The sequence below is a fragment of the Alexandromys fortis genome, unplaced genomic scaffold (assembly GCF_014885135.2).
Source record: "Alexandromys fortis isolate MF-2015 unplaced genomic scaffold, M_Fortis_MF-2015_v1.1 scaffold_89, whole genome shotgun sequence".
In the NCBI taxonomy this organism is placed as follows: domain Eukaryota; kingdom Metazoa; phylum Chordata; class Mammalia; order Rodentia; family Cricetidae; genus Alexandromys; species Alexandromys fortis.
Window position 1 is genome coordinate 1,155,521 of NW_026067973.1, and position 26,032 is coordinate 1,181,552.

Below are 26,032 nucleotides of genomic sequence, written 5' to 3' on the forward strand. Positions count from 1 at the left end.
ACAATCAGACATACAACAACAGCTCCAAACACTTGAGCGGTGCCAGACACTTGGATTCTCCAAAAGCTGTCGCTGAGGTAGATACCGTCACCTCAGTTTTTATAGAAACTAAGGCACAGAGAGGCGAGGTTGTCTTGTCTGGGTTTGCACACATTGCTTGTAACTGATAAAGCAGGGATTCGAACCCAGGGAGTGTGGTATTGGAACTAAGGCTGTTACTACTGTGTAAGAACCTGCTCTTGCGCCCAGGGATCATTGGGAAGGTCACTGTCCTCAGGAACTCAAAGTCCTGCATCGTAGAGGGGTTCTGCTGTCCCCCTGGTCCTTCCTCTCTTCTGGTCCTTGTTCCCCTGAAGACCTGCCACACACTCTACTCACACGCTAGGCCTGGGCAAGTGTTCTTTAGAGCTCTGAGTGGGTGTTTCAGGTGCCCAGTGCTGGCAGACACGCCTCCATGCAAAACCCAGTGAATGAGAGGAGTAAACATTGCAAAGGAAGAGAACTAAATGACTCACTGTCCCCGTGGAGGCAGGGAGGTGTTAATATTTCAGTCCCCTCTGGTTGTCACTTCTGATGACTGGCGATGAGGACATGGGGTAATTCAGTGTGCACCCCAGAGGAATGCTGGGAGGGCCTTAAACTGCAGCCAGACACCTCCTCACCCCACTCCAGGCAGGTGGATGGGAGACCGCTGGTGTCGCTACAGGCGACACCGTGTCAGGTTTCCTTTGCCAAGCTAATCCCCCCATGTGATGCCCAGACAAGCCAAGGGTGAGCTAGTTGGTAGGTAGGATGGATGTGCAGGTTCTAGCTGTGACCCTGGGGGCAGCCAGATGCCTGGGGACGATTTCTGGTTTAAAAATACTGCCGTGCTATTTCTACACTTCTAATCTCCTAGCGGTTTGGAGCCTGTTTTATGAAACACAGCGTCCGGGTGGTGCTGCTCAATGTTACACGGGTAGAGAAGATTAAATGGGTTTAAGTCTGGACGTCTGTCACATGACAGCCAGGCCCATAACTTCCATTTTCTATTAAAAAGCCATTTCCCCCTTTGACCAGAAGCAGCTATGCTGTTGATCTGAATGTCTCTCTCTTTATTTATGAAGGATTCCCCCCCCCCCCCGCCTTTCCTGGCTCTCTGTAAATTTGCTCGGTTCTGTCTGCAGAGAGAAGAAAGCGCTGGAGGGGATGACAGAGATTTAAGGAGAAAGCTGTGGTCTGCTGTCATGGGATCTCCTTTCTAACTGGGGTTAGTTTGGAGAGAAAGGTGAAGGAGAAATGTCATTAGGCACCGGACTAGGAACTCTGTACTGTGATGGGAAAAACGCAGCTGGGCAGCCGGGTGCCCTTACCTCTCAGCTGGATCCTGGGTCCATCTCTTCCTTCCACTTCTGTGCCTCCCTCTCTCCCTCTCTTCCTCCCTTCCTCCCTTCCTCTTTATCATCCTCCTCTTCCTCTTTCTTTCTTTCTTTCTTCCTTTCTTTCTTTCTTTCTTTCTTTCTTTCTTTCTCTCTCTTTCCTCCTCCCTTTCCCTTCCTTCCTACTCTCTCCTTGCTTCTTTTTCTGTTTATTTTCCTTCCTCCCTTCTTTTCTTTCTCCTCCCTCCCTTTTATTCCTTCTTCCGGCCTTCTCCCCGACCCTTCCATTCCTTATTCCTGACCCACCCACCCTATATCTCTACCCTCTCTCCCATTTCTTTCTCTCTTTGTTGAGACAGTCACTCTTGTTGTCCAGCCTGGTCTTGAGCTCCTGGGCTCAAGCTCTCTTCCTACCTCAGCCTCCTGAGAAGTTGAGAATCCTTGGGCACACCATTTATGGCTTGCTGCTACCTTCTCTTCCTCCCTGTATGATCTTGCGGAAGTTACCGACCCGCCCCCCCCAACCTCCTCTTCTTCACTCACAGGACCCTCACTTTTCATGTCTATGCACATATAAATAAGGGCACGGAAGCACCCAAACCCTGTACCCGCTGCACAGTCCAGCCTCCACTCAGGAAATGTTGGTTCCCTTTCTGGAACCTGGTACCATCAACCATGCCAAAGAGTCCCCAGAGAGATGTCCGGCCCTAAAAGGAGTGTCTTGGATCTACTTGAACGAGGGCAGTCACCAATGTGAGGAGTCACCTGGGTGTCCTGCTTGGTGCCTTTCCCAGTTCATAGGCACCGCCTACACCCCACACTTTCCACCATGGCAGGAGGCAGGTCATTGCAGCTGCTCCCTCTTCTCTCCAGCCTGGAGGCTCCACAGTTTCCCCAGGCACACACAACTCACTGCCAGGCTTTACTGCTGCCATGTTGAGCTTCTCAGGGATGCCTTCAGGGCCAGCCTCTCCGTCCCATGCACCTTCCAGCCCAGCAAAGGCTGACCTGTGGAGTAACTGGCCTGCAGCACCCAGTTCTAACCTGAGAGCTGTACTTAGAGTAGCTCCTTCCCAAACTCAGCTCTGTGCCAAGGCTTAGCCCCTTTCTGGCTCTCCCTTTAGGAGATCTGAAAGACGGCACACTACTCCATTGCCTTTTGATGCCTCCGCCTTCCCTGGAAGACTCTGGAGCACTCAGCTGGTGCTTTGTGTGTTTCCTGGAGCGATGAAAGCCTCGAGTCAAGGAGGAGCTGGGAAGGGGCTGGGAAGGATAAGGAGTCAGCTAAGAGGAAACGGAGGGCTTTGGATTCTGGAGTGCTGCAGGCAGAGCTGTGCCCTGATCATTTTAGGCAGCCTGGAACCTCCCACCCACAGATCTTCGCTAGGGGAGTTGAGGCTTTCACCCTCTTTTACACTAAGCAACCCCACGAGATAGGTAAGATATGCAACTTCTCCTTCTCCACCTTACCCTGCTTTTTTTGGATATGGGCACAATGAGGCCCAGAAAGGCTAAGCCACGTACATAAGGTCACACAGCAGGTGATGTGAGACTCTAGAAGACAGACAGTTCTATCAGACTGCATCCAAGACTCTGTAGTGCCCCATCTCCCTGCTCCTTTGCGACATTGCTGCGTTGTAGATCTCAGGAGCAGGAGACGAAGTCCTGGACAGGCCACACTAGAGTCCGTGGGCTCAGACTGGGATGCTGAACGCCTGCTGCTTCCCTTGTGTATCACTGCTTCTGCATTTATTCACCGGATGACTTGCCCTGCTTTTTGCTCTCCATGTGGCAAGAAATCCAGATATCCGCCTGGCAGTGCCTCAGTTTCCCTCCTATGGATCTGTTGTTCGCTCCCACCCCTTGGCAGGTAGGGTGAGGCTAAATTAATGTTTATTTAAGAGCTTCCGCATTTTGAGATGACAGGTGCCTTGGGAGGGTAAAATATGAACCCAACCTAAGTGCAAAATGCTATTGTTTTACACCTGAGGGTGATGTTTCACGACGGCAATGCACTGTCAGAACCGTAAGCAGAAACGAATGGTGTGTCTAATGCTCCCCAGCTCCCCCACACTCTGAAGACAGCGGCTCACGTCCTGGGGCGGGAGAAATATGAGGCTGCTCGTCTTTTGCTATAAATCTGCTGTTTCATCGGCCCTGACAGGTGGCTGGACAATCCCAGTCAATTCATCAATTAAATCTACCCATTTGTAGCTGCTGGGAACCTCGTGTCCTTGGCTCTGGGAAGAGCCAAGGCCTCCAAGTGCAGGAGGGCTGCTGTCATTGTGGTTGATGCTCCTGGTGGGAGCAGAAAGGCCTGGAGAAGGGCTGTTCTCAGAGGCAAGGAGAGGGGAAGGGATGGCTGGCCGGTGGAAGAGACAGGAATGTGCATTTGGGTGTGGTTGGGGTAGGGAGAGGATAGGCAGGGCTCCCAAGCCTGGAAAGTCAGGTTTCTGGGATTTTGATCTGTCTCCATCTTGATTATTCAGCCGCGCAAAGAGGTCTATCGTCTCAGTCTTAATTTCTTTATCTGTAAAATGGAAATAATATTAATGATGATAATCATGATAGTTCACTTTAGGGAGTTAAGACGAAAGACAATAGCTACAAACTACTGATAGAAATACAGTGACTGACCCAAAGTGTGGCCCAGAGCTGACAGTGAAGTCAGTGATTGCTGTTCTTATGGTGGATCCCTTGTCATCAACAGGGTTCTGTCTGACTTAAACCTCTTCCTCAGACCTCTACAATAAGTATTTGGGAGAATTTTCCCATGAATGGAGCACTTCTTGGATTCCTTTCTGTCTGGGAACTTTCTCATTTTCCCTGTGTCTATTCTTCAGGCATAAGGGAGAGTCATTGCACATCTTGGTGGAGGTTGGCTCCTTATATTCACGCAGCTGACATGGTAGAGGTAGCTAAGTAATTAGGCCTTCTGAGGAAGCACCCAGAAACCCAGGGGGATGTCCCTGATCCCTAAGGCTAAGCTAAGGACTGCGGGACCCTGAGTCTATTAGGAGGGACATAGCGAGGGAGAGAGAGAGAGAGAGAGAGATGTTGGTGTGGCCTGGCTTTGTTTGAGGAAGGCCCTCTTTTTATCGCATTGATCATATTACAGCCATACATTGCCTGTTAAGAAAGCAATGCTGGGACAAATTGCCTAGGTGGGCATCCCAGAGAGCTCACCTACTGGTTGTGTGAGTATCGAGGAAGACAAGGAAGTGCCTCAATCTCCGCCTTTGTAGATCACTCAGTCTTAGGCCATTGGGAGGATGCCAGGAGGCCACAGAGGAGACAATGCCAATTACTTGTTGAATGCGTCTTGGTCAGGAGAGCCTCTCAGAAGGTGAGAATGGACCCCCACACATATATGCTGGAAAGTCTCATTGAACCATGGCTTAGCTCGTAAAAAGGCCTGATCTTGTGATCATGAGGAATAATCCAGCCACAGAGAACAGGCCTGCTACAAGAGCTTCTGAGGGTCTCCCTGAGCCGACACACTCAACCATGGACTATTACATGGGAGGCAGTGTGAGGAGATTACCAAGCGATGCTGCTCCCCCCCCCCCGAGCTTTTCAGCCGCTGGGGGTGCAGGGCCTGGTGGGGACAGCAAATGCATTTGATGCTAAGAGGATGCCCCTGACACTGCAGCCAGGAGCCCACGGATGTTTTTTTTTTTCCAGCACAGCTGCTAATGGCTTCATCACGGCTTTTTATGAGATGATGTGAATTGCTCTGGCCAATGAGGCTTAATGGCCTTCCTCAACGACCTGCCTGGTCTATTCTCCCTAGAGGCTCTGCTCCGAGTTAAGGCAAGAATATTAATACAGTCCGGATGTGGGCTCTCACCCTCCCCATAAAGTTGTGGAAATTGAGGTCAAGTTGGGTCCCCCGCAACGTTCTTTAAACAAGCAGCAGCCCGTTGCTTACTCTTTCATCTTGCTGGTGGAGAGGGACCGGCTTCCCACAGGAGATTTGGGGGCCAGGTTCTTTCTTCCTTTGGGTTGGCCTTCTTAAAGGGGAAGGCCCCTAAATAGGGAAGGAGGGCCCCCCAATTCCCACAATAGGGCAGGAGTAGGTGGTTCTAAAGCCTGATGCTGGAATGGGAGGAACAGACACTGCCCTTCCTGCCAGGTGGCCCGGAGGATGTTACTCTATGGGACTGGGGTTTGGAAGAGCATCAGGGATGGGAGGGGTATTCCCAGGCTTGTCCACCCTGCTTACTGTCCAGTTGAGAAGGGAAGGCGTCGGTCATGAAAGAGCATGGACTTCTGCAGGCAGTCAAGACCAAGTCTGAGCCTCTTGCTCCTCATCCAGAAAGGTCACCTGGAAAATGCTCTGATGACCTCTAAGAATCCAAGCCCCTCACTGACCCCCACTGCCTTCTTTCTCCCAGGCTAGCACCCCACTTCCTCTACCTAGTCTCCTCAGGCTGTGACAGTGAGATCCTTTCCCTGCCACCTGCAGGCTGGGAAGAGCAAGGGACCCTACTTTGCAAGGCCTCCGAATTTTAGCTCTATAACTGCCCTATGCTCTTGGACAATCCCTGGGTATCCTAAACTTGTAGAAGGGGGCAATGTTCTGACTAGGGTTTTTTTTCTTCTTCTTCTTTCACAACTTGACACAAGTTAGAGTAATTTAGGGAGAGTGAACCTCAATTGAGAAAATGCCCCAACAGATTGGCCAATGGACAAACCTGAGCAGCATTTTCTTGACTAACTATTGATGTGGGTGGGCCTAGTTCCCTGTAGGTGGTCCCACCCCTGAGCCGGTAGTCCTGAGTCCCAAGAAAGCAGGTTGGGCAAGCCATGGGGAGCAAGTAAGTAAGCACCATTCTTCCATGGTCTCTGCTTTAGTTCCTGCCTCCAGGTGCCTGCCTTGGCCTACCCTGATGGTGGACTGTAGCCTGTAAGCCGAACAAACCTCTTCCTACCCACGTTGCTTTTGGTCAAGTTTTGATCAAAGCCACGAAACTCTAATTAATATAGGTGATGAAAGGCGAGTTGTGGACTGGAGAAATGCTCAGTGGCTAAAGGTACTTGTTCTTTCCCAAGGTCCCAGGTTCAGTGCCTAGCACCCACATAGGAATTAGAGTACCAGGAGATCTGGTACCCCTCTGGCCTCTGTGAGCACCACGCATGCATGTGGTGCACATGTACACACATGCAGGTAAAAAACTCACATATGTACATAAAATAAAACAAAAACATTCTAAAACAGGGAGAGAGAGGAAGGGGAGTGGGGAGAAGAGAGACCATCTCCCCCTTGGGGCTTTGCAAGTGAGTTAAAGAAATGGCTGGGAGCCAAGCTGTGAAGGGTCGGTGCTAAGTAGCTATGGATCTAGGCATCTCAGCGTCTCTCCCGATATGTGCATTGCCACAGTAGGTGGTGACTTTGGACTCTTCTTGCAACAAGGTGTATGGTAGCCTCTCTCCATGGACTTGGCTCAGTCTGGAAAATGAGACTTTTGACTTTTGTCATTTCTGTACCAACTAACCAAGAAATATCTATAGGGCAGAAGTGTCCTTTCTCTTCTCTGCTATTTTCCTGGTAAATAATTGGCACTCAATGGTGTTTATTGGCTGGCTGACACACGAAGGGCTGGATGAATCAGTGCCAGACTGCAAGGCTTCCATGCACATTTCTCCAGAAGACCCTAACCAAATCTCTCTCTTTCTTCCCTGCAGCCCGCCCCGAGGATGTTGGCACTAGCCTCTACTTTGTAAATGACTCCCTGCAGCAGGTAACCTTCTCCAGCTCTGTGGGTGTGGTGGTGCCCTGCCCGGCCGCGGGCTCCCCCAGCGCGGCTCTTCGATGGTACCTGGCCACGGGGGACGACATCTACGATGTACCGCATATCCGGCACGTGCATGCCAACGGGACTCTGCAGCTCTACCCCTTCTCCCCCTCCGCCTTCAATAGCTTTATACATGACAATGACTATTTCTGCACCGCGGAGAATGCAGCCGGCAAGATCCGGAGCCCTAACATTCGCATCAAAGCAGGTGAGGGACCAGACACCTGCGCCTTGATGGGGGCTCCCTGTGAGGTCTGCACACAGAATGGGGGAGGCAGGCTGGCATTGTGAGGGTGTATATGTGGTGTGTGCACGAGAGCTTGGAAGAAACATTTACCTAGGGTAAGCTTGGCCATCTACTGTGGTGCTTGGGCACATTCAAAGTGCCAATCTCTCTACCATGCACAGCACTGCCCGTGAGTTAAATGACAGAGTGCACATCACTGAAGCAGGAAACTTGCTCGAGCTTCATTTTCTCAAGCCTCCTGTACTGGCTGATTTTGTGTGTCAACTTGACACAAGCTGGAGTCATCAGAGCGGAAGGCACCTCAGCTGAGGAAATGCCTCCATGAGATCCAGCTGTAATGCATTTTCTCAATTAGTGAGCAACTGGGGGAGGGCCCAGCCTGTTGCGGGTGGTGCCATCCCTGGCTTGGTGATCCTGGGTCCTGTAAGGAAGCAGGCTGAACAAGCCATGGGAAGCAAGCCAGTAAGCAGCACCCCTCCATGGTCTCTGCATCATCTCCTGTCCCTAGGAACCTGCCCTGTATGAGTCCCTGTCCTGACTTCATTTCCTCCCCAGTTTATTTTTGGTCATGGTGTTTTGCTGGAGCAATAGAAGCCCTAGGACACCTCTCCCTGAACTATATCGAGGAAAGTGCGTGCTATCCGATGTAACTGAAGCAGTTTCCCGAAGGTTCAGCTAACACCCAGCACAGGGCTATACCCACAGCACCTCGGAGGTCCCCTCCTGCTCTCTCTGGTCTCTGTTCTCCTCAGGACAGCCATTCTCCTGAGCCGGAATAATCTGGATGTCTTGCTTTGTCCGTGCTTTACAAAATGGGGGCCCACATTCTGACTTTTCTGGAATCTTCAGCTCACTATTCTCATCATGGCATTTCTTCTCACTGTTGTGTGTGGCGGAAGGTCACTCGTTAGCACTCATGCATGGTCTTTCACCATGTAACTAGGCCGCACGCTCTTTGTCCATCCCACTGTTGATGAACATTTGAGCGCCAAACAACTCGGAGCACTGTCATTTCCGAGAGCCGGATCTCCGAAGAGTCTGTGGAGGCAGAGAGGCAGGGGTGAAACCAAAAGTCTGATCTCAGTAGGGCAGGCCTGGAAGTGAGCAAGTGGCTTTGAACGGCTCTTTTGAACTAGGACATCACAAAACACTCTACTTCTGATACTGACAGGAAGTGCCTCAGAGAGCAGTAAGGCACCCAGGTGTGGGCACTCGCCTTCTTACAAGGGACTCTGGGTGCAAGAGGCCAGCCTATCATGTCACGCTAGTGTGTCTTCTGTCCTGCAGCTAGTATCACTAGGGGGCAGGCCTAGTGACAGGCCCTTCAGGATGAGCTCCTGAACTCTGACCTCTCACCACAGGACTTCTCACAAGAACAAGGCTGCAAGGGTCTAAGCCCAGAGCTGTAGGAGAGTGAGGGATGGGCCCTGCTCCCCCATGCCCTTGTGTGACCTGGGGGTTAACTGTTGGCCATGCCACCGGAGCAAGGGTTCTCTCCCATGCTTCTGCAGGTGTCTCTTCTGCATTGTTTGGACCCCAATACAACCCCAAGTGTTGAGCTGGAAGTGTTGAAGCCTGGATTTAAGTTCAGTTCTAGCCTCCATATCTAGGAGCCCTGGGAAAGACCATCATCGGGTACACTCCTCTCCTCGAGTTAGAATTCGGTCTTCACAGTAAGTCTACACAAGGTTTCTTACTGATGAGAAGGCCAAGTCAAAGAAGTAATTCCCACATGCCTGGTCTTTTCTATGCTGCTCCACAGATGAGGAAATTTAGGCTCACAGGTTAACTGACCTGTATCCAACATCCCCATGCTGCTCAGAGGAGGAGTGGGGCCTGCGTATCTGATACACGTGTCTGATACACCTTGGCTGCCTCTCTAAGATACCCAGGATTGGTGTGCAACACATCTTGTCCTTGTCCTCCACTACTCGGATCAGCTCCCCCCACCGCGAGGCTCCTTTGTGAGATTGGATGGAGGCAATGCTGCCAGACCTAAGCGAGGGCTGGACCAAAGCCCGATGGCCAACCTCTCCCCTCTCTCTCTTCTTCCCTTCCCTCCCTCCTTTCCCCTTGCCCGGAGACGAAGAAAGATGAAGGCCCGGGGAGGGCCAGGTCCACTGGAAACACAACCAATTAAAGAGGCCCTTGACAATGCCAGAGAGGCTGCAGGTGCACTGCTTGCGGGGAGGATGCCAGGGCCCTGGGTGTCGCCCTGGCAACCATGGCAAGGAGAGCAGAAGGGCATGTTGCCCAGGTGTCTGCTGGGGACAAGGACAGTAGGTAGTGGGAGCTCTAGACTGTCAAACTCTGCTTGTCGGAGAAGGGAGTGGAAGGAAAAAGTGAGCCCCTGGTTAAGGCCGAGCTGAGAAAGACGGGGAGGCAGAGGTCTTCATTCCACTCTTAAGGTAGGGCCAGTTCACCTGCGGATGTGACACATGAGTGACTGCAGGCGACACCATGTGAAAAAAAATGAGTGCAGGGCTGGAGCAGACAGGAGTAGACTCTAGAGGGACAAGATGGTCCTAAAATCAGGACCAAAGTTGGGACAGGATAGAAGCAACAAGAGGTTGGAGGGCAATAGGAATATGAGGACTGTACCTGTGTCTCAGACAACCCCGGTCTAAATAATTCTTTTCTACTGCCCATTGGATGCCACCAATGCCATGACGAACTCAATTATCTGAACTACATTTCCCAGGATACATTGAACTAGCCCCACATGGTAGTTAGCTCATATAATCTGGATTTTATTTTGGGAAATGACGGTCACTGTTCTGAACCCACTTGCTGTTCCATTTCACCACCACCATGACCTTGTGACACCCCTTTTTCAATCTCTCACAGTTTTCAGGGAACCCTACACCGTCCGGGTGGAGGATCAAAGGTCAATGCGTGGCAACGTGGCCGTCTTTAAGTGCCTCATCCCCTCTTCAGTGCAGGAATATGTTAGTGTTGTGTCCTGGGAGAAAGACACTGTCTCCATCACTCCAGGTAAGGAATCGTGGGTGGCGGCTGACAGAGCTGCCTGGGTGGTGGACGGTGTCTGAATTCGTCTATGAATGGAGCAAGGCTGTGACAATGGCTTTAGGGAATGATTTGTTACTGCTCTGTGGAGTTTTGGCAAACGAGCATCTTTGGCATCCATCTGATCATCTCTGTGTTGGATGGTCCATGTGTTGAGGCCCGTGCTGTCGAGGACGGTCCCACAGACACAGGGTCGGGGGTTGCTGTTGATACTGGGGCTTCTCTTGAACTTGCCCTGACTTATGAGAGTCGTTGGTAATCTCACCTGTGAAGGGTGGTAGGAGAGACAGGACACATTTGTGCTCTGTATGTGACTAGGGTAATGAGGTTGGATATCTGAGGAACCCGGCCTAAGAAAGTGTGCATATAGGACAGAGTACATGTGTGTTCTCTGCATGACTAGGGTAATGAGGCTGCACATTTGGGGAATCAGGTCTAAGGAAGTGTGCATACAGGTCTTCTGCTTTCCCGTGAGTTGGCTGAAATGTAAGAAGACCCGTCGTCGGTGACTGACATTGGAAATGAGCTAGCACTGTGTTGGAGTCTTGGAAACCCCTCATTGGTTCATTTTCACCTGGGAAGGATTGTCCCTCCAACAGGAAACAGGTCTTGGAACCTCACAAAAGGACCTCTCTTAAATCTTTATTCAACCTTCAAGGATCCAATAAAAACCCCATCCCATCCCTTCATCCCCCACACCACAGGGGCTCCATTTTCCTCAAGGTTCATCCTTAACTTCCTGTAAAGTGTAGCATCCTGACCAGTGCTCTTTAAGCAGGCTGTTGGCACCCAGGTTCCCAGCCAGTTGTCTGGAATGATCCGCAGCCTTCGGAGTGAAGTGAGGATGAGAAGCCTCTGTAGCAACCTGTCATAGAGGAGGATTCTTCATCTTAGTGAGCCCCCTCCACCTCGAGATGTGAGCAGCTCCTTTGAAATAGGTGTGATCCGGTCAGCTGAATTCAAATCACTTGGGAGCCAGCCTTGGTCTCAGCACTGACCAGACCTCTTTAGATGGTTCTAGGGTACAGCAGGGTGAGACCTACGCTTACATGTTTGTAGCTAGCATGGCAGGTGCTTTAAAAAAAAAAAAGACATAAGCATGTGCCTTGTTCTCACAACTTTCTTTCTCTCAGTTCCAAGCAGATGGCCAGGCCAAAAGATCTCTCAGTAGCAGACAGGTTAGCAGCCTGGTGGGATCAAGGCAGACTCCACACTACTTACAGATTCCTTCTCTCCTTTTTGGAAAAACGTGAGTTAATGGGAGCTGCCTGGAAGGAGAGCCTCTGAGAAATAGACAAAGGAAAGAGAAGGAATCTGGGGCTGGGAATGGTACTGTAAGTGTCTATGGAAAGATTTCTTGGACTTCAGGGAGCATCTGTGGGAGCCCTTCAAGGCTGGGACTGAGGTCCCAAATGAGACATGGTAGACACAGCCAAAGACCCAAAGATGCCATCCAAGTAGGGAGCACAGATTAGCAGATGCTGCACATCTCTGGGGAAGCTTCCGAAACGATAGACACCGGGGTTCCTGTATTTCTAGAAAAGTCAGGTTTAAGGCATTTAAAGACCAGTAGGAAATGTAGTACTTCTTACACACTTAGGTTTATGGATGAAGCATTGTGTCCATTAAAATAATAATTATGTAATTAAAACTTTTTGAGTACTCGCTATTTTTCTGGCACCGGGCTAAGACACCTTAATTCATCATATTTTAGCCTCGCACAAAGCCCAGAAGTGAGTTTTCCTCTTTCCACTTACAGAAGAGAAAAACCTAGGAACTCAGTTTCTTCCAGGTCACGTGTTGATCACTCAGATGAGGCTTAAACCGAAGCAGGATTTCCCCCAAGCTCCTGCTTCCCCTGTGTGCACACAAATGTGCCCAGCTTCTCTGAGGACCATGAAGCTTTAACAGTGTGCTATAGGCAGTGAGAGCTTTGGGGGAAATACTCTATGTTGATTTTTAAAGGGATGGTTTGATGGAACCAAATGCAGGTGATGATAACAAACCTAAAATCTGGGACCAGACACCTTGTGGCTACTAGCTGGGTGAATTGTCGTCATACATAGGGCCTGACTTCTTACAACTATAGAATGGGTTTATAGGGCTGGAATAAAAATAGACAGTGTTTAGAACGTTGTCTGCCATTCTGAGGATATGCTGAGTTGTAGCTGCCGTTGTTTAGGTACAAGACAGAGTCCTTCGATGTTTGCACTGGTCCCTGGTGTGGTGTGTGTATTCCTGCTGTGTAGCTGACCTTGTATCTCATTCCCAACTGGCTCTCCTAGGAATGAGAAGAGTGTTGTGTTTACGCGTGCATCCTCTGCTCCTAACACACTGAGCCCTCTGTACTCACAACAGTAAGGGCTCATTCAGTGTCCAGTGAGGAAGGAATGGCTGCTTGAGAGTTCCAAGGGATTCTGGGAGGCAGTCTAGACAGATGGGGACGCAAGGACAAGCTGGTGCGAACCAGGTAGCCAGAGCAGAGCAGGTGGGGAGGGAAGGTTAGCTAGCTTGTGTACCCAGGAGCTGGAGGCGGCAGCTCCCCCAGGCACCCCTTGTAGTTGGTTCTTCAGAGCTGTCTTTGATGTCAAGACAAGGCTGGTAGCCCCAAAGGGCATAATTACCAGAGAAGTGGCCTTGATGTTAATCTGTGGGACTGTGTTAATTTTGGTAAACTGCCTTTCTTTTCTTTGGTCTTGGAGAATTTTCCTCTTCTGCCTAGCCTTCCAGCTCCAGCCATAGTCATTCTAGATCCTTCTCTAGCTATTTGTTAGGTCCAAAGGCAGTCTTCCCAATACGTTGAGTCTAACTAATATGCCCCCGAGGGAAATCCAGGAGAATGGGAGACAGTGGGGCTTGGCAGCATCTGGTCTCTGTAGGAGAGGACCAGAGATTGGGGATACATGCCACATGCTTTAATTTTGGAAAATGTGAGTAGTTTATAAAATTTTATGAAATAGGGCTTTTATACCCCCCCATGTCCTCACATGCCCAGTGTGCATGCATTCTGTATGTTTAGGCCCGTGTTTTGTGACAGCAGGATGCCACTTCTTTGCATGGCGGAGGCGATAATCTGGTCTGAACGCAGAGAATGGAAGCAGCAGTGTTAGCATCTGGAGCAGGGATCCTGTGTTAACTGCGGTTTCTGGGTCCATGGGGCTAGTCTCTAATGTTCTACACTTCAGGGCCAGCAGGATCAGGTGTTGGAAAGTCAAAGGAAAACCCAGACGCCGGAATGTACCAGTTGAGGTCTCAGAAAGCATCCTCTTTAGGAAAAGCATGCATGTACCCCGGGAAGAAGGGCCTGTTGGCCACAGAAAGGGAGCAAGACCTCCTGTGCCTCTTTCTGAAGGAACCTGGTGTTGAAACAAGCTCTGGTATGGGAGCTGAGGATTTGCTCAGAGGCTGCCCTTCTGGGCTGGCCATGCTGTCTTGGAGCTGGCCACCCAAGCCCTATCCAGCTTTTTATTATGATTTCCCAGAACTGGGAGAAGCTAGAAAGACAGCCCAGCTAACTATTGCTCCCATCTCTGCTTGCCTCCCCAGCCTCTCCTCCCTTCAACTATGTGTTGTTTTTCAACCTTCTAAAAGTGTAAAATCTTTGACCTGCCAGACTCCTACCCCAACGTTCCTCCTAGAGTTCCGTGTGTGTGTGTGTGTGTGTGTGTGTGTGTGTGTGTGTGTGTGTGTAGAAAGATAAAACCATTGCTTCGGAGTGGGCAGGGTAGGCATAAGAGGACTAAGAGCGGTATATAAACAGGTTAGAATGAAGGCCTTCAGCGAAGCCAAGATGTGGTTTAATTTCCCATCTGCATGATCACCATTACAATGCATGTTATTGGATATAAAGATAAATCCGGCCCTGTTCCTAATAGCTTTTAATTTCCACCAGACCTGATTATATCGATGCAGGCTCCTTGTGGGAGTTTCCCAGCATGCTCTTCCCCAGCATCCTGACTGGCTTTCTTAGCCCCAGTGGGGAGTTTTGGACACAGCTCAGATGCCAGCCAGATGTATCCCCTGCTGCCCTGGAAGATGAGCCTGGCTGAGCTGCCTTGTTAGTGTGGATTGGGGCTCTTGGATGCTAGGCTGTCACTGGGCCTTGGTCCAGCATGGGGGTATATCAGGGACTCTGCATCTTGGGGGAGGGGATAAACAGGGACAAAGGGAATCTGTTTGGCAGGGGATCTCTCTGAAAAAAGCCCTTGCTTCAAGGATTCTCATCAGACAGTGCCTTGCCCTGGTACCCACCTTTGCCCACAGGGAAGTGTAAATCACCTTACCAGGCTTCTGAACCTCTCTAGTGACTGGTCCCAGACTAGAGGGTCTCAAGGCTTTTCACGGACTTTCCCATCTCTCTCCATTTGTCTCTGATGTTTTCCTGGCCTGACTTATCTACCCATGTCTTCTTCCTATCGCAGCCCTAGTCATCCTTTCTCCTGGGACTTGGTGCCCATGTGTCCCCTTCCATGAGCCTACACCACAAGCCTGACGCAGATGTTACGGCTCCTTTGGCTCTGTTCCCATTATTTCTAACCGTCTGCAAAGGAGGGTGTGCGGTTTTCTTTTCCCATCATTTTATCCCTGGGACCAGCGTAACACTGCAACAGAATGATTAAAAATAACAAGATTAAGGGTGATGCCCATTATGTATGGAACCCTCTTTTTGGGTTAGGCATTTCATGTATTCTACTGCTAATCCTCACAATCACCTTTTAAGACAAATCATGCCCCCCCCCGTATTTATAAATGACAATATAGAGGCCCATGGAAGTTAAGCATCTTCCTCGTTGCCATACAGATGATTGCGGAGGGGGTGTTTTCTGGCATATTTTGCTTCCTGCTGATTCTCTAGAGCAGGTTCCCCAGAAGTCTTCTATGTTGTCCTTGGACTTCAATCCAGAAGGGAGAGCCTGTTCCTGACTCCTGAACTTGGCTGGGGACAGAAACATGTCACTAAGTACCCAGCTCTGACTGTGTGTGCAGTGACCAGAGGCTCTGGCCTTTCTGATAGAGAACAGACTTCTACAGTGGAGACTAGTGGACAAGATAGCCATTTTCCCATGAAGGCTGCAGTGGGCACCAGCTCTTGGTTCTAATGGGAGACATAGGGACCTGAACCCTGACCCTGGAACTGAGACCTGACCTTCTGCCTGCCTCAGCTCTGATGTCTAGAGATCCCAATGCTCTAAACAGATGTAAGCTGGCTTTGGCTCTGGAATGTATGGTGACCTTAAGGCAACTTCAGTCCTGTGTGTCTTCTCTAAGTAAAAAGGCTGCGAAAGGTTGGACACAAACATGAAAGGGATAGCGGTTCCAGGACACCATCAAGAGGCTGTAAGTAGGCTACAAGTGAGCTTCTGGGATTACAGGGTTGGAGAGGGCCCTGATGTTGTGGGAACTCCTTCAGCCAATAGCCTTTAAGATATGGCCCACTTTGGGTGTGGTCAAATGTAATATATATATATAAAATATATATATATATATATACACATACAGATGTAAAAAATGTATTCAGCTCCTTAGCTGCTGGATTCAGTTTCTGTTCCCCGTTCACACAGAAGACTGCTGATCTGTGAGTCTACTCCTAAATAAAGAAACCTTTATTATACTCAGTTCTGAGCTAGTGAGCTACATTATTCCAATCACAACAGACCGGCACCCAACGTGGGTCACAGAGCTGAGCCTTCTTGGTGACTGGTGTGAAACTCAGGCGTAGACCTCTGCTCTCAGACCAGTTTCCTGGCTGCACATGTTTAGGGCACACAATTTTAATGACTTTTGGGGGGTTTTATTTATTTGTTTGCTACAAGCTCCCCACTTTCTTTGTCTAAACTCTACCCACCCTCCAAAGTGTTTTCAAATAGCCCTCTGCTCCGACTGCTGCTGAGATGAGGTCTGACCACCACCCAGACTGCCCTCTTCCTGGGGACGCCCTTCAGCAGTCTCCCCTAGCTTTATCATTGTCGTTGTTGCTCATTAATGGTTTTTAGAACCCGTGTCACCCCTCCTACAGGGGCATGGCACCCTCTAGAACATGTCTTTACCCCACTCCTTTGCTCTGGTGCTCAGGGGAGGTAGTCAGCAATGAGCATGAAGTGCCTGCCATAGCTCTGACCACTGGAAGAAAAAAATTGAGATGTCTGCCCAAGACTGCCCCCCAAGCAAGTGGGTGGCATCGGCAGGATGTGCCAGGAGAGGAGGTCAGACTTGAGAAAGTTACAAAGACATGCACAGGTGACCCAGGTCCTGTTTTGGTTTGGTTTTTAACTTAAATATTCTATGATTGTATCTGGTCAGTGTGGGGGTAAACCGAATGCCTGGGTATGTGGTGTTACACATCTCTGACTCCTTTGTGCTTGGTAGTCACCTGTTGCAAACCTGGGAACAGAGGACATCAGTTCCTTCGCTGGCTCTGTCTGCTCTGTGTGCTCAGGCCCTAGTTTAGGTGTAAGTGTTCCCTTTGAACAACAGTCTTTATCACACTACTGGGTTATCCTGTTTGCTCTGTAATGGTTATTGTGCCCATTTTCCTTATGAGGGTGCACAGCTAGGTTTAGTGACTTGTGTAGAGAGAAGAGAAATTAAAGGAGTGAAAGTTGATGCATATTAAACTACACACCTACAGGGTCTTGTTGCAGTGATCACAGGTCATCTTGTTCCATTCTTCTGCTGAGGCCGAGGGAAACACCTCCATTTGTGGATTTAAAGAAGATGGCATCAGAGAGACCAGGCAGTTTGCCCCAGCACACACAGCTTCCACCAGGCAAAACCTGAAACTCTTGTTCCTGGACCCCAAGATCCTTCTTCGTGACAGTGACTCTGGGGTTGTCTAGTGCCTTCCAGCAATCCCTTCTGTTTCTCTTTGCTTTAGGGAAGAAGGAAACACTGAACTCAAATAGTCCTAAATTCTTTCCTCAAGTACAGAGAGAATGTCCTATCTTCTGAAGTCTTTAAACAGATTTGTCAAAAAACTGGGCATGATGACATATTCCAAGGCATTTGAGAGGTGGAGATTGAAGAATCAGGGGTTTGAGTCTAGCCTTTGCTGCATGAGATGCTGGCTCAAAAAAAAAAAAAAACAAAACAAAAAACAAAAACAAATCCAAAACAAAAGAAGACCCTTAAATTCAACACACTTTTCAAGTTAGAGATTCAAAATACTCCCAGGGACCACAAAGGCACGCTTTCCCTGGTTCAGTGGCCCGCAGTGACGGATAAGCACAGTAAAAATGGATAGGAAGCAGTAAATGGGCAGTGAGCAGCATCCGTACGCTCCTGTGATATGCTTTCTCCTGGGGTCTTGTCATTTCATCTCCATGTGAATCCTACCTAGCAGATTCTATTACTATCCCTGTCCGATGTCAAGGGTCTGAGACGCATGGAGGTCAGCCACCTGCCTCAGGCCTCGGATAGGGTCTTCAGCCAGCACGGTACAATTTCCCTCATGGGCTCCCTCGCCATCTGTGTTCAACGCTGCCTTTTTCTGCACTGCTCTCGGTGCAGAAACCAAGCCCGTTCGCAGTTATCCTATCTCTGAGCCCTCCCAACCACATCTGCGTGAGACACAGATTTAAGGCACTTACTGAACAGTGAACCAAGGCTTGGGGTGGGGCTGTAAGGCCTTCCCGAAGATGCGCCACCAGGAGGAGCTCAACTGGACTCTGGTTCTGCAGCCTTTATCCCGGGAGCTCTGGAGGCTCCCGGGGACTCTGTCCAATATCCCAGCAGGCAGCCTGTTCAGCAGTCATTCGCCAGTTGGTTGGTTCCAGAACCATCAGCCCGGCTCCCCAGTCAAGCAGAAATGTCTGTGTTCGCAGGTGCCTCTGGCGGTGTGTGCATGTGTCGTGTTTTGCTTTTCCACTTAGTTCATGGCAAGCGCTGCATTTCCAGAGCACACACTGGGTGAATTTCAGCGGATTTAAGGCAGTTGCCGGCAAACGCCCTGCCCCAGGATCACGCTGCGACAGTGGACACAGAACAAGCAGCATTGTTTGGTTAAGTTGGCACCTCTGTAAGTTACCCTGAAATCAGAGCAGAATTCTTTATAGAAGGTTATCCTATACATAAATCATCATTAGACCACCTCATTTTTGTTTAATGCCTACCTAGCGGTGCTGCAGTCTAAAAATGTGTGTTTAGTGAAGTCAAGGGTTGCAGGGAAATTATAGGGTTTTCAAAAACCCATTTGCTTTGCCAGTGCTCACATCAGAATCAATCTTACCTTCAGCTCTCAATCGCATTGCAAACAGGCAGCATTGCTTGCCGAATCCTGGCATTTAATATAGGGTAGCGTTTATTCAGAAGGAGCCAACAGCGCTTGCAGAATGGAGGAGCTATGTATAGATGCCACTTCCTGCCAAGCCTGTGATTTTGAACTCTGTGGCGTATCCATAAGCCGTTTCTGCCATAGCGAGAGCCATAGCCTCGGCCACGACCACAGCCACAGCCACAGCCACATAGAGATGGTGCCCAGGTTGTGAGTGTTAAGGACGAGTGGGCTAGGCTGAGGGTGAGGGTGACATCTGTAAGGCTGTGTATCAGCACACAGTAGGCACTTGGACAATATAGGCAGGGCAGTGGCTGGCTCTCTGGTCTGGGAAGGAAGAGAAGTGGGTTCAAGAGAAAGGGTGTGTAGTGCTGCCTGGCCCTACAATGGCTAGGATGAAGTCACTGCTCCTTTGGGCCCCCACAACCAGCAGGGCTTGTTTGGAGTCTCTAATGGGATGAAGCTGTATGGCAAAGAATGTAGGGTTAGGGCTCAGGGATTAGGGTTCAAATCTGACCCGACTCGCCACTTTCCATAAACGGCTGGTAGAGCTTCACAGTCATCCGGTCTTTGGTTTGCTTGCTTTCGGTTTGTTTTGTTGTTTTGAGAAAGGGTTTCTCTGTGTAGCTTTGGAGCCTTTCCTGAAACTCTCTCTGCAGATCAGGCTGGCCTTGAACTCACAGAGATCCGCCTGCTTATGCCTTCCAAGTACTGAGATTAAAGGCGTGCGCCACTATGCCCAGCACAGTCTTCTGTTTCAAGGATGATAAATTACATGCTTTTTTTCTGGATAGGGGAAATCTATTCTCCATATATATGACATTTTTTTTTCATGCAGATTGTTGTCTACATAAAGACATTTTATATGCAGAACGTTGACCCTACCCCATCCATGCCTTCATAGCTATCCATGATCCTACCCCCATCCATGCTTCCACCCCCATCCATGCCTCCACCCTATCCATGCCCCCACCACATCCATACACACTTTACCTCTACTGATACCCCCATCCACACACACCCCAACCCTATGATCCTCTTCCCCCCGTTAGGGTCTACCACTGGAAGGTTGCACATCCTCCCTCAACATCAGCACCAGTTGGGGACTAAGAGTTCGAACACAGGAGCCTATATTCAACCCCATCACCTGCCTCTAGGCAGAATGCAATGCAGTGGAGAAGAGGAGGGCCACAGTGCTTTGGACCAGGCCTCTAAGCTGGAGATATGTTCCTCTAGCATCGGAGGCTCTTCCCTCTCACTGCAGGGTTACAAGGTGTGGGACTGAGAGTACTGTCTCATACCCATGCCTTTACGGGTATAGAATCTGAGTGAGCAGAGAAGACAGCTGAAGAGGCTGAAACGGTGAAAGCGAGGGGCCCTGAAGATGGTGGTGGAGCAGGGCTGGGGTCTTGGGCTGTGAGTTAGCTGCTGCCCTGGTATTGTGGTGCCAACAGCTAGATGATGAGCGAGTTGACTTTTCCAGCAGTTTTGTGGGCTCTCTGAGACTTTGTGTAGCAAACATGTTACTTCTTAAAGCACATGGCAGAAGTCTCCCTGAGGAAGATGCAGACTGGAAAGAAATTGCACTTAGACAGGGTCTCAACCACTTTGGCAGACCTCTATCTTCAAAAATATTTACATTGCAATCCGTAACAGTGGCAAAATTGCAGTTATGGAGTAGCAACGAAATAATTTCGTGGCGGGGGACACCACAACATGAGGAACTGTACTGAAGGGTCACAGCATTAGGAAGGTAGAGAAGCAACATTCTAGAGTCTAGAATGTTCCAAAGCACACCACTACAAGGCTTCGTCTAAGGAAGCTGGTCGGAGAGGCCTCCTTGGAGATGTGGCTGGACATAGCAGGCTGTGGCTGTGTGGCACCGTATATTGCTCCAGTTCCTTCTCATATGTTGGCATAAACAACCCCAACTGACTGAATTTTTAGTTCATTAATTAAGCTGGCAAATGTTTCTTGAGCACTTCCTGTGTACATGATGCTGTATTATGCAGACAGTGATTCCCCGGGGTCTTTGCTTGAGGACTCCAAGGGATTGGGGTGGGGGAATTCCTCTTCCCACACACCCAAGAAACTCAAAATGGATATGCAGGCACATGTATAAATAGTATGCACAATATAATTTGTTCATATTGAATATGTATGTGTGAGCATTCACACACACACACACACACACACACACACACACATACACACTGCTTCTACTTTGTCACCTGCCTAGAACTCTAACAATTCCCAGAGCAGAGACCTGAGGGAGACATCGTGGTTTCCTGTCATGTTAAATGGCATCTTGGAGCCTCCCTCTCGGGGTGCAGTTCATGAGCTAGGGGTTGGGAGAACTAGGCCTTGCCTCAGACAAAGAGGTCAGTCCCCATCCCCTCCTCAAGTGTAAATGTTCTGGATTTTCTGGATAGCTTTGCTTCACTATTTAATGGGGCCCCTTAGGCAAAGAAGGGCGGGCAGAGGACTGGACACAAGAAGGGAGCACTAATTCTGTTTTTGAAGGACTCCTGTCTGACAGACAAGATGAATTCAGGATACTGATATTCCCCAACTCGAGGCAGTGTGCGATGAGGTGTGAGTGACCATAATTTCTCTGGTCCAGAGTTAGGGAGGCATCTCTAATGCTCGGATAAGGTATCTTTCCCAATGGGCCTGCAGAATACATCCACGGGGTAGACTGGTTTCCTACAGGGGAGAGTTGAACACCTGCCAGCTGTCATCTATAGAGTCACCTGAGAGCTTCCAATAGCACCAGTGTCTACATAGACAGACAGACAGACACACCCATGCCCACATGTGCCCATGCGCACACACACAATCACAGTTGAGCTTCAGGTAAAAGAAACCACAGGAGGAAGCTTCTGGGGAGCCCTAAAGCATGGCAAATGCTTGGGGAACAGTCTGGCTTGACTGGAACCCAGGAGTGGTCAAGAGTGGGGGTGGCTGATTCTGCATGAGCCTTATGTGATTACAGGGCGGTGGGGAGCCACTGAAGATTTTGAGTGGGGTGGGGGATGTCCAATGTTTTATTCCAGGAAAAGGGAGATGGTCCTCAGCCTGAGGTGCTGGAGTCCAGGACTGCCTTTGAACTTCCCAGAGAATATTGCTCAGCATTCTAAGGGAGGTGGGACGTGGATCTACCTTTCTTCGACACCCCACACTTCCATCCTGCTCTAGTCCCCTTCTTCATAATCCCATATCATTCCTAATCCTAAAGCTAGAACTCCGACATACTCCTCAAATCGGAAATGTTTGGAACAGCGATGTTGTGGGGCTTTTCCTGGGGAGTCATGATAAAGGTCTAGTCATTCCATCAGTGACAGACCAAAGGAAAGGAGGCTCCCAAGTCTAGTGAGTCAATGAGTTCATGGGGTTCCTTACAGGAGTATGGGTGACTCAAATCCAAGCTTTAGCATCCCAAAGCTACCGCAGCATGAGTGATGACTCAAAAAAGTTGTATCCCCAGCACAACTTGCGAGCAGTTTCACGGAAGGGTCCCTCTCCATAGCAACAGTTCACGACTTGTGTAACCTCCAGGAGGAGCCTTATACACCTTTTTGCTCTCTGAGTTTCCCCAATCTCCTGGGTTTCCTGAATCTAAAGAAGGAATGCTTCCGTTCTAAGGAACCTGCGAAACGGCAACCAACTTTGAGTCACAAATAGAAAACTCCACACCTGGTCTCCTTTATGGGTCTCAGCACAAGACAGTCACACTAGAAACACTGTGTAAGCCTGCCTTCAGGTTATGAAGACAAGGTGTGCTTGAAACAGAAGTGATTTTAGTACTTAGACTTGGGTCTCATCCTGGAGAGACCTCACTGTATGTACACAAATATCCCCAAATTTAAAACGTTTGGTCTCCAGACACTTAACCTTTGGGAATGCGCTAGGCTTTATTGTGCTCTTAGAGCCTGCACCATAGTTTGGTACACATTCAATTTGATTTAATATGGAGTCTGACGAACATAGAAGCCAGTACCTTCATTTACAGATGAGCCCACGGAGACCTAGCAACTACAGTATTCATCTAATTCCCTGAAAGGGGCAGGCCTCAGGGGCGGCTTCTGTGCTGAAGTGGGACCCTCTTCGGGTGTAGGCGTAGGCGTGAACATCCAGAACATCCCATCTGCCTCCTTACGATGGGAGTCCATGGTTAATGAAGATGTGCTCTGTAGACCACAACTAGCTGAAGAAAACAGGAAAACTTCCACATCTTTCTCCTGACCAAGTTCACCTCTTCAAAGCCCTTTCAGGCTATCTGATCTCTTTTGATATTTTTATTTTTGTAGATGAATGACTGAGACTCAGGGAGATGTCTTCCATGATTCCAGGAAGTAGTGGCAGGATGGGAGAGGAGGTGGTTCAGAACTGTATGGGATTTGGGGCTATCATAAAGCACACAGCACTTGCCGTGGGACAGGCTTTGTCAGAACTGCTTTATCCAAATTAGCTCTGAATATTTAAAGAAAGAGAGGGGCCAGTGCACACACTGATGTACCCACTTTGTCTTCCTGGGACCTAGGTTTCCGAGGGCATCTCATCTCACAAAATAATCCATTGGGGTTACCCGGTACTTGGCTTCAAGGTCCTCCATAGGGCTGGATGGACCACATGCAGGAGGTGAGCAGAAGAGTAATGCAGAAAACAGGCCTCAGATCTGGACTCAGTCCCCAGGATGCTGCTGGGCATCAGTACCACTCTCAGGCCCTTAGTCTGAGCATGCGCAGGTTGAGGTTTGTGGTGTGAGGCTGGAACTAAGATGGAGAACTCACACCAGAGGCCAGGTGTTCAGTATGACCTCTTTCTGTCTGTTCTCCATTTCCCCTTCTCCTTTGCATGGCTCCTTCTTGTAGTCACGTGCTCTCTCGGAGTATATTGGTATACTTCCGAGCAATTAGGAAGCATGCAGAAGGTTCTAACTTCTGCTCCCTTCACCTCTAAACAATGGCATGGCCTCTCTCTGCATGTTGCTGTCCTGATCTGCAAGACCAGAACAGGCAAAGCCCTCCAGTTTCTTCCTGCTCCACGCAGCTCAATAAACTCTGTCAAGTCACACTGGGTTCTGGGGGTGTGGTGACAGGTGGGTGCCCTAAGCTGGAGAAACAGGCAAATTGGCCGAAGCACTCCAAGGTGTATATTAAGAAACCCTCACCCAATGAGCACAAATGGACACGGTAGCCATATCCACGCTGATGATAGCAAAGACACTAGAAACCAGCGTGGATAAATGCAGTCTGTTTAGCATACGTAATGAAAAATTAAGGTGCAGGGGACCCATGCTTCAGAACTTCGCAAACCAGCCTGGACATGTTGCAGGGAGGGTGGTAAATGGGGGAGGGGTGGTGGTGGCAAATTGCAGAAGGATGAAAGCAGTACGGTGCCATGTGTATAAAGTTTGAAAACACGCATGCCGGTCCTCGGTAGTGTTTCTGGGTATACACATATGCAGCGACAGCATCCCAACATGCATGGGACAATAAACACCATACTCAGCGCAGAGCGTACCTCCAAGGAAGAAGCGATGGCTTAGGAAGGGAACACACGGCTTTTCAGAATGTCTTATTTCCTAAACAGTTTCTTCTAAAAATGATCTGACGAAAACAGAGCCAAAAGAAACACAGGACTCTTTATTTTTACACTCTTATTATTTTTTAAAACATATATGTTATAGTCACTTAAAAAGCAGTTTACTTCATGGCAGGGTGCAGGGTTCTAGAAAGACTGACATAAGGTTTGGGTCTCTTTGTGATATTTCAGGGCTAGGGGTGGGACTCTGGCTGATCCTGGAGAATGTGAGGAAAGGTAGCCTTAGGGGAGAGGCCAGAGCACACATCAGCTGTCCAGCTCTGCTCTGTGGACACTTGTCCCTGAAACCCTTTTGCAGAGCCACCTCGGGCGGGATTGGTGTGCGGCAGTTGTTAAATAACAATGATAAAAGTGGTATAAATACGAGAGGAGGAAAAATGTATCTGCCGTGGGACCAACCATAATCTGCTTCTCTGTTTAATGAGAGCCTGGAGACCCAGCGTGAGGCCACTGAAAATTAAGAACACCAGGAGGATTAATGGGTTGCACGGCCCGGTGTTCTGTGCTTTCTCAAGAGTCAGGAGCTGGGGAGGGTTCTAGCAGCCCTTTGTCCGTCTTTTCTGGGGACAGGTGCTGAACAGTTGAGCGCCCAGCTGGGGCAAGCAAAGTGGTCTGGTGGTGGGAGGGCAGGAGAAGCGCTCATAATTAACCCCTTGGATAAGCTGCCCCCAGTTTCCAGCTCATGTTACAAGAGAAAGCCGGGAGCCAGACTCAGAAGTACACAGGGAAACCAGAGACGGAAAAGTGATCTCCTGCCCCACCCACAATGTAAGGAGAGCCTGCCCTGGCATCTGTGAAGCCGAGGGTCTCCCGGGCAGAGGCCCGCAGGGACTGCCAGCTGCATGTCTTGCTTCGGCTCCTAGAGGTGTTTGTCTTTATTAAAGTCTGCCCTGGCACAGTGACTGCACCTGCCTCTTCCTCTTTTTTCCCCTCCCCTCACCGAGTGCCCAGATGGTACCTTCGGATGGTAAAACTGCCCCTTGAGACCTAGAGGAGCCTTGAAAATTGCCAAACCCAATATCTTAGCCGATTATAAAGATACCATCGGCAGCCTTGGTTGGACCTGGGATCCAGGTCTCAAGAAGTGCTCTGCTAACTGGACATGGTGGTACATGGTTACAACCCCAGCCCTTGAGAAACTGAAGCAGGAGGATATGAAATTTGAGGTTGGCATGAGATACGTAAGACTCTGTCTCAAAACAAAAAAAAAAACAGTACAAAGAAGCATCTCTTTATACTTCAGAATGAGGTCATTGGCCTCATCCTCCATGGGGTAGACTCATGCTAAAATCCTCTGAAACTGAGCTATCTCGTCATACTTACAACGAGTGCAGAATTAGTGCTCTCTCTCTCTCTCTCTCTCTCTCTCTCTCTCTCTCTCTCTCTCTCTCATGTGTGTGTAAGAGTTGATCATGTAGCTCCTTTATCACAAGTAGGGATCTAACCAACATGTTCACCTTGCACGGAAGTCCTTCTATAGGAAGGTCTTTAACTATTTCAGGAAAAGATCGTAATGTGATGTTAAGTTGAAAAAAATATATAGATGGCAGGATTCTGGTGTGTGTGTGTGTGTGTGTGTGTGTGTGTGTGTGTGTGTGATCTTCAGAGAAGTAGTTGAAGAATGTCCTGTTATTTATAGGGAGTTGAGTGAGGGATGAGCTTGGGTGTCTGTTTTATAGTCTTCTAAAATACTCAAGTATGTGTTGAGAAGAACTGGTATGAAGGG

General features: G+C 49.3%; 1 protein-coding gene across 1 annotated transcript in view; it reads left to right on the forward strand.

The window, feature by feature from the left end:
• The first annotated feature begins 10,279 nt into the window (after positions 1 to 10,279).
• Positions 10,280 to 26,032, forward strand: part of Dscaml1 (DS cell adhesion molecule like 1) — a 310,097-nt gene continuing 294,344 nt past the window's right edge. Inside the window, exon 1 of the mRNA XM_050156418.1 lies at positions 10,280 to 10,397. Coding sequence (XP_050012375.1) covers positions 10,295 to 10,397 — 103 coding nt within the window. The 5' untranslated portion in view covers positions 10,280 to 10,294. The remainder of the gene's footprint in view (positions 10,398 to 26,032) is intronic.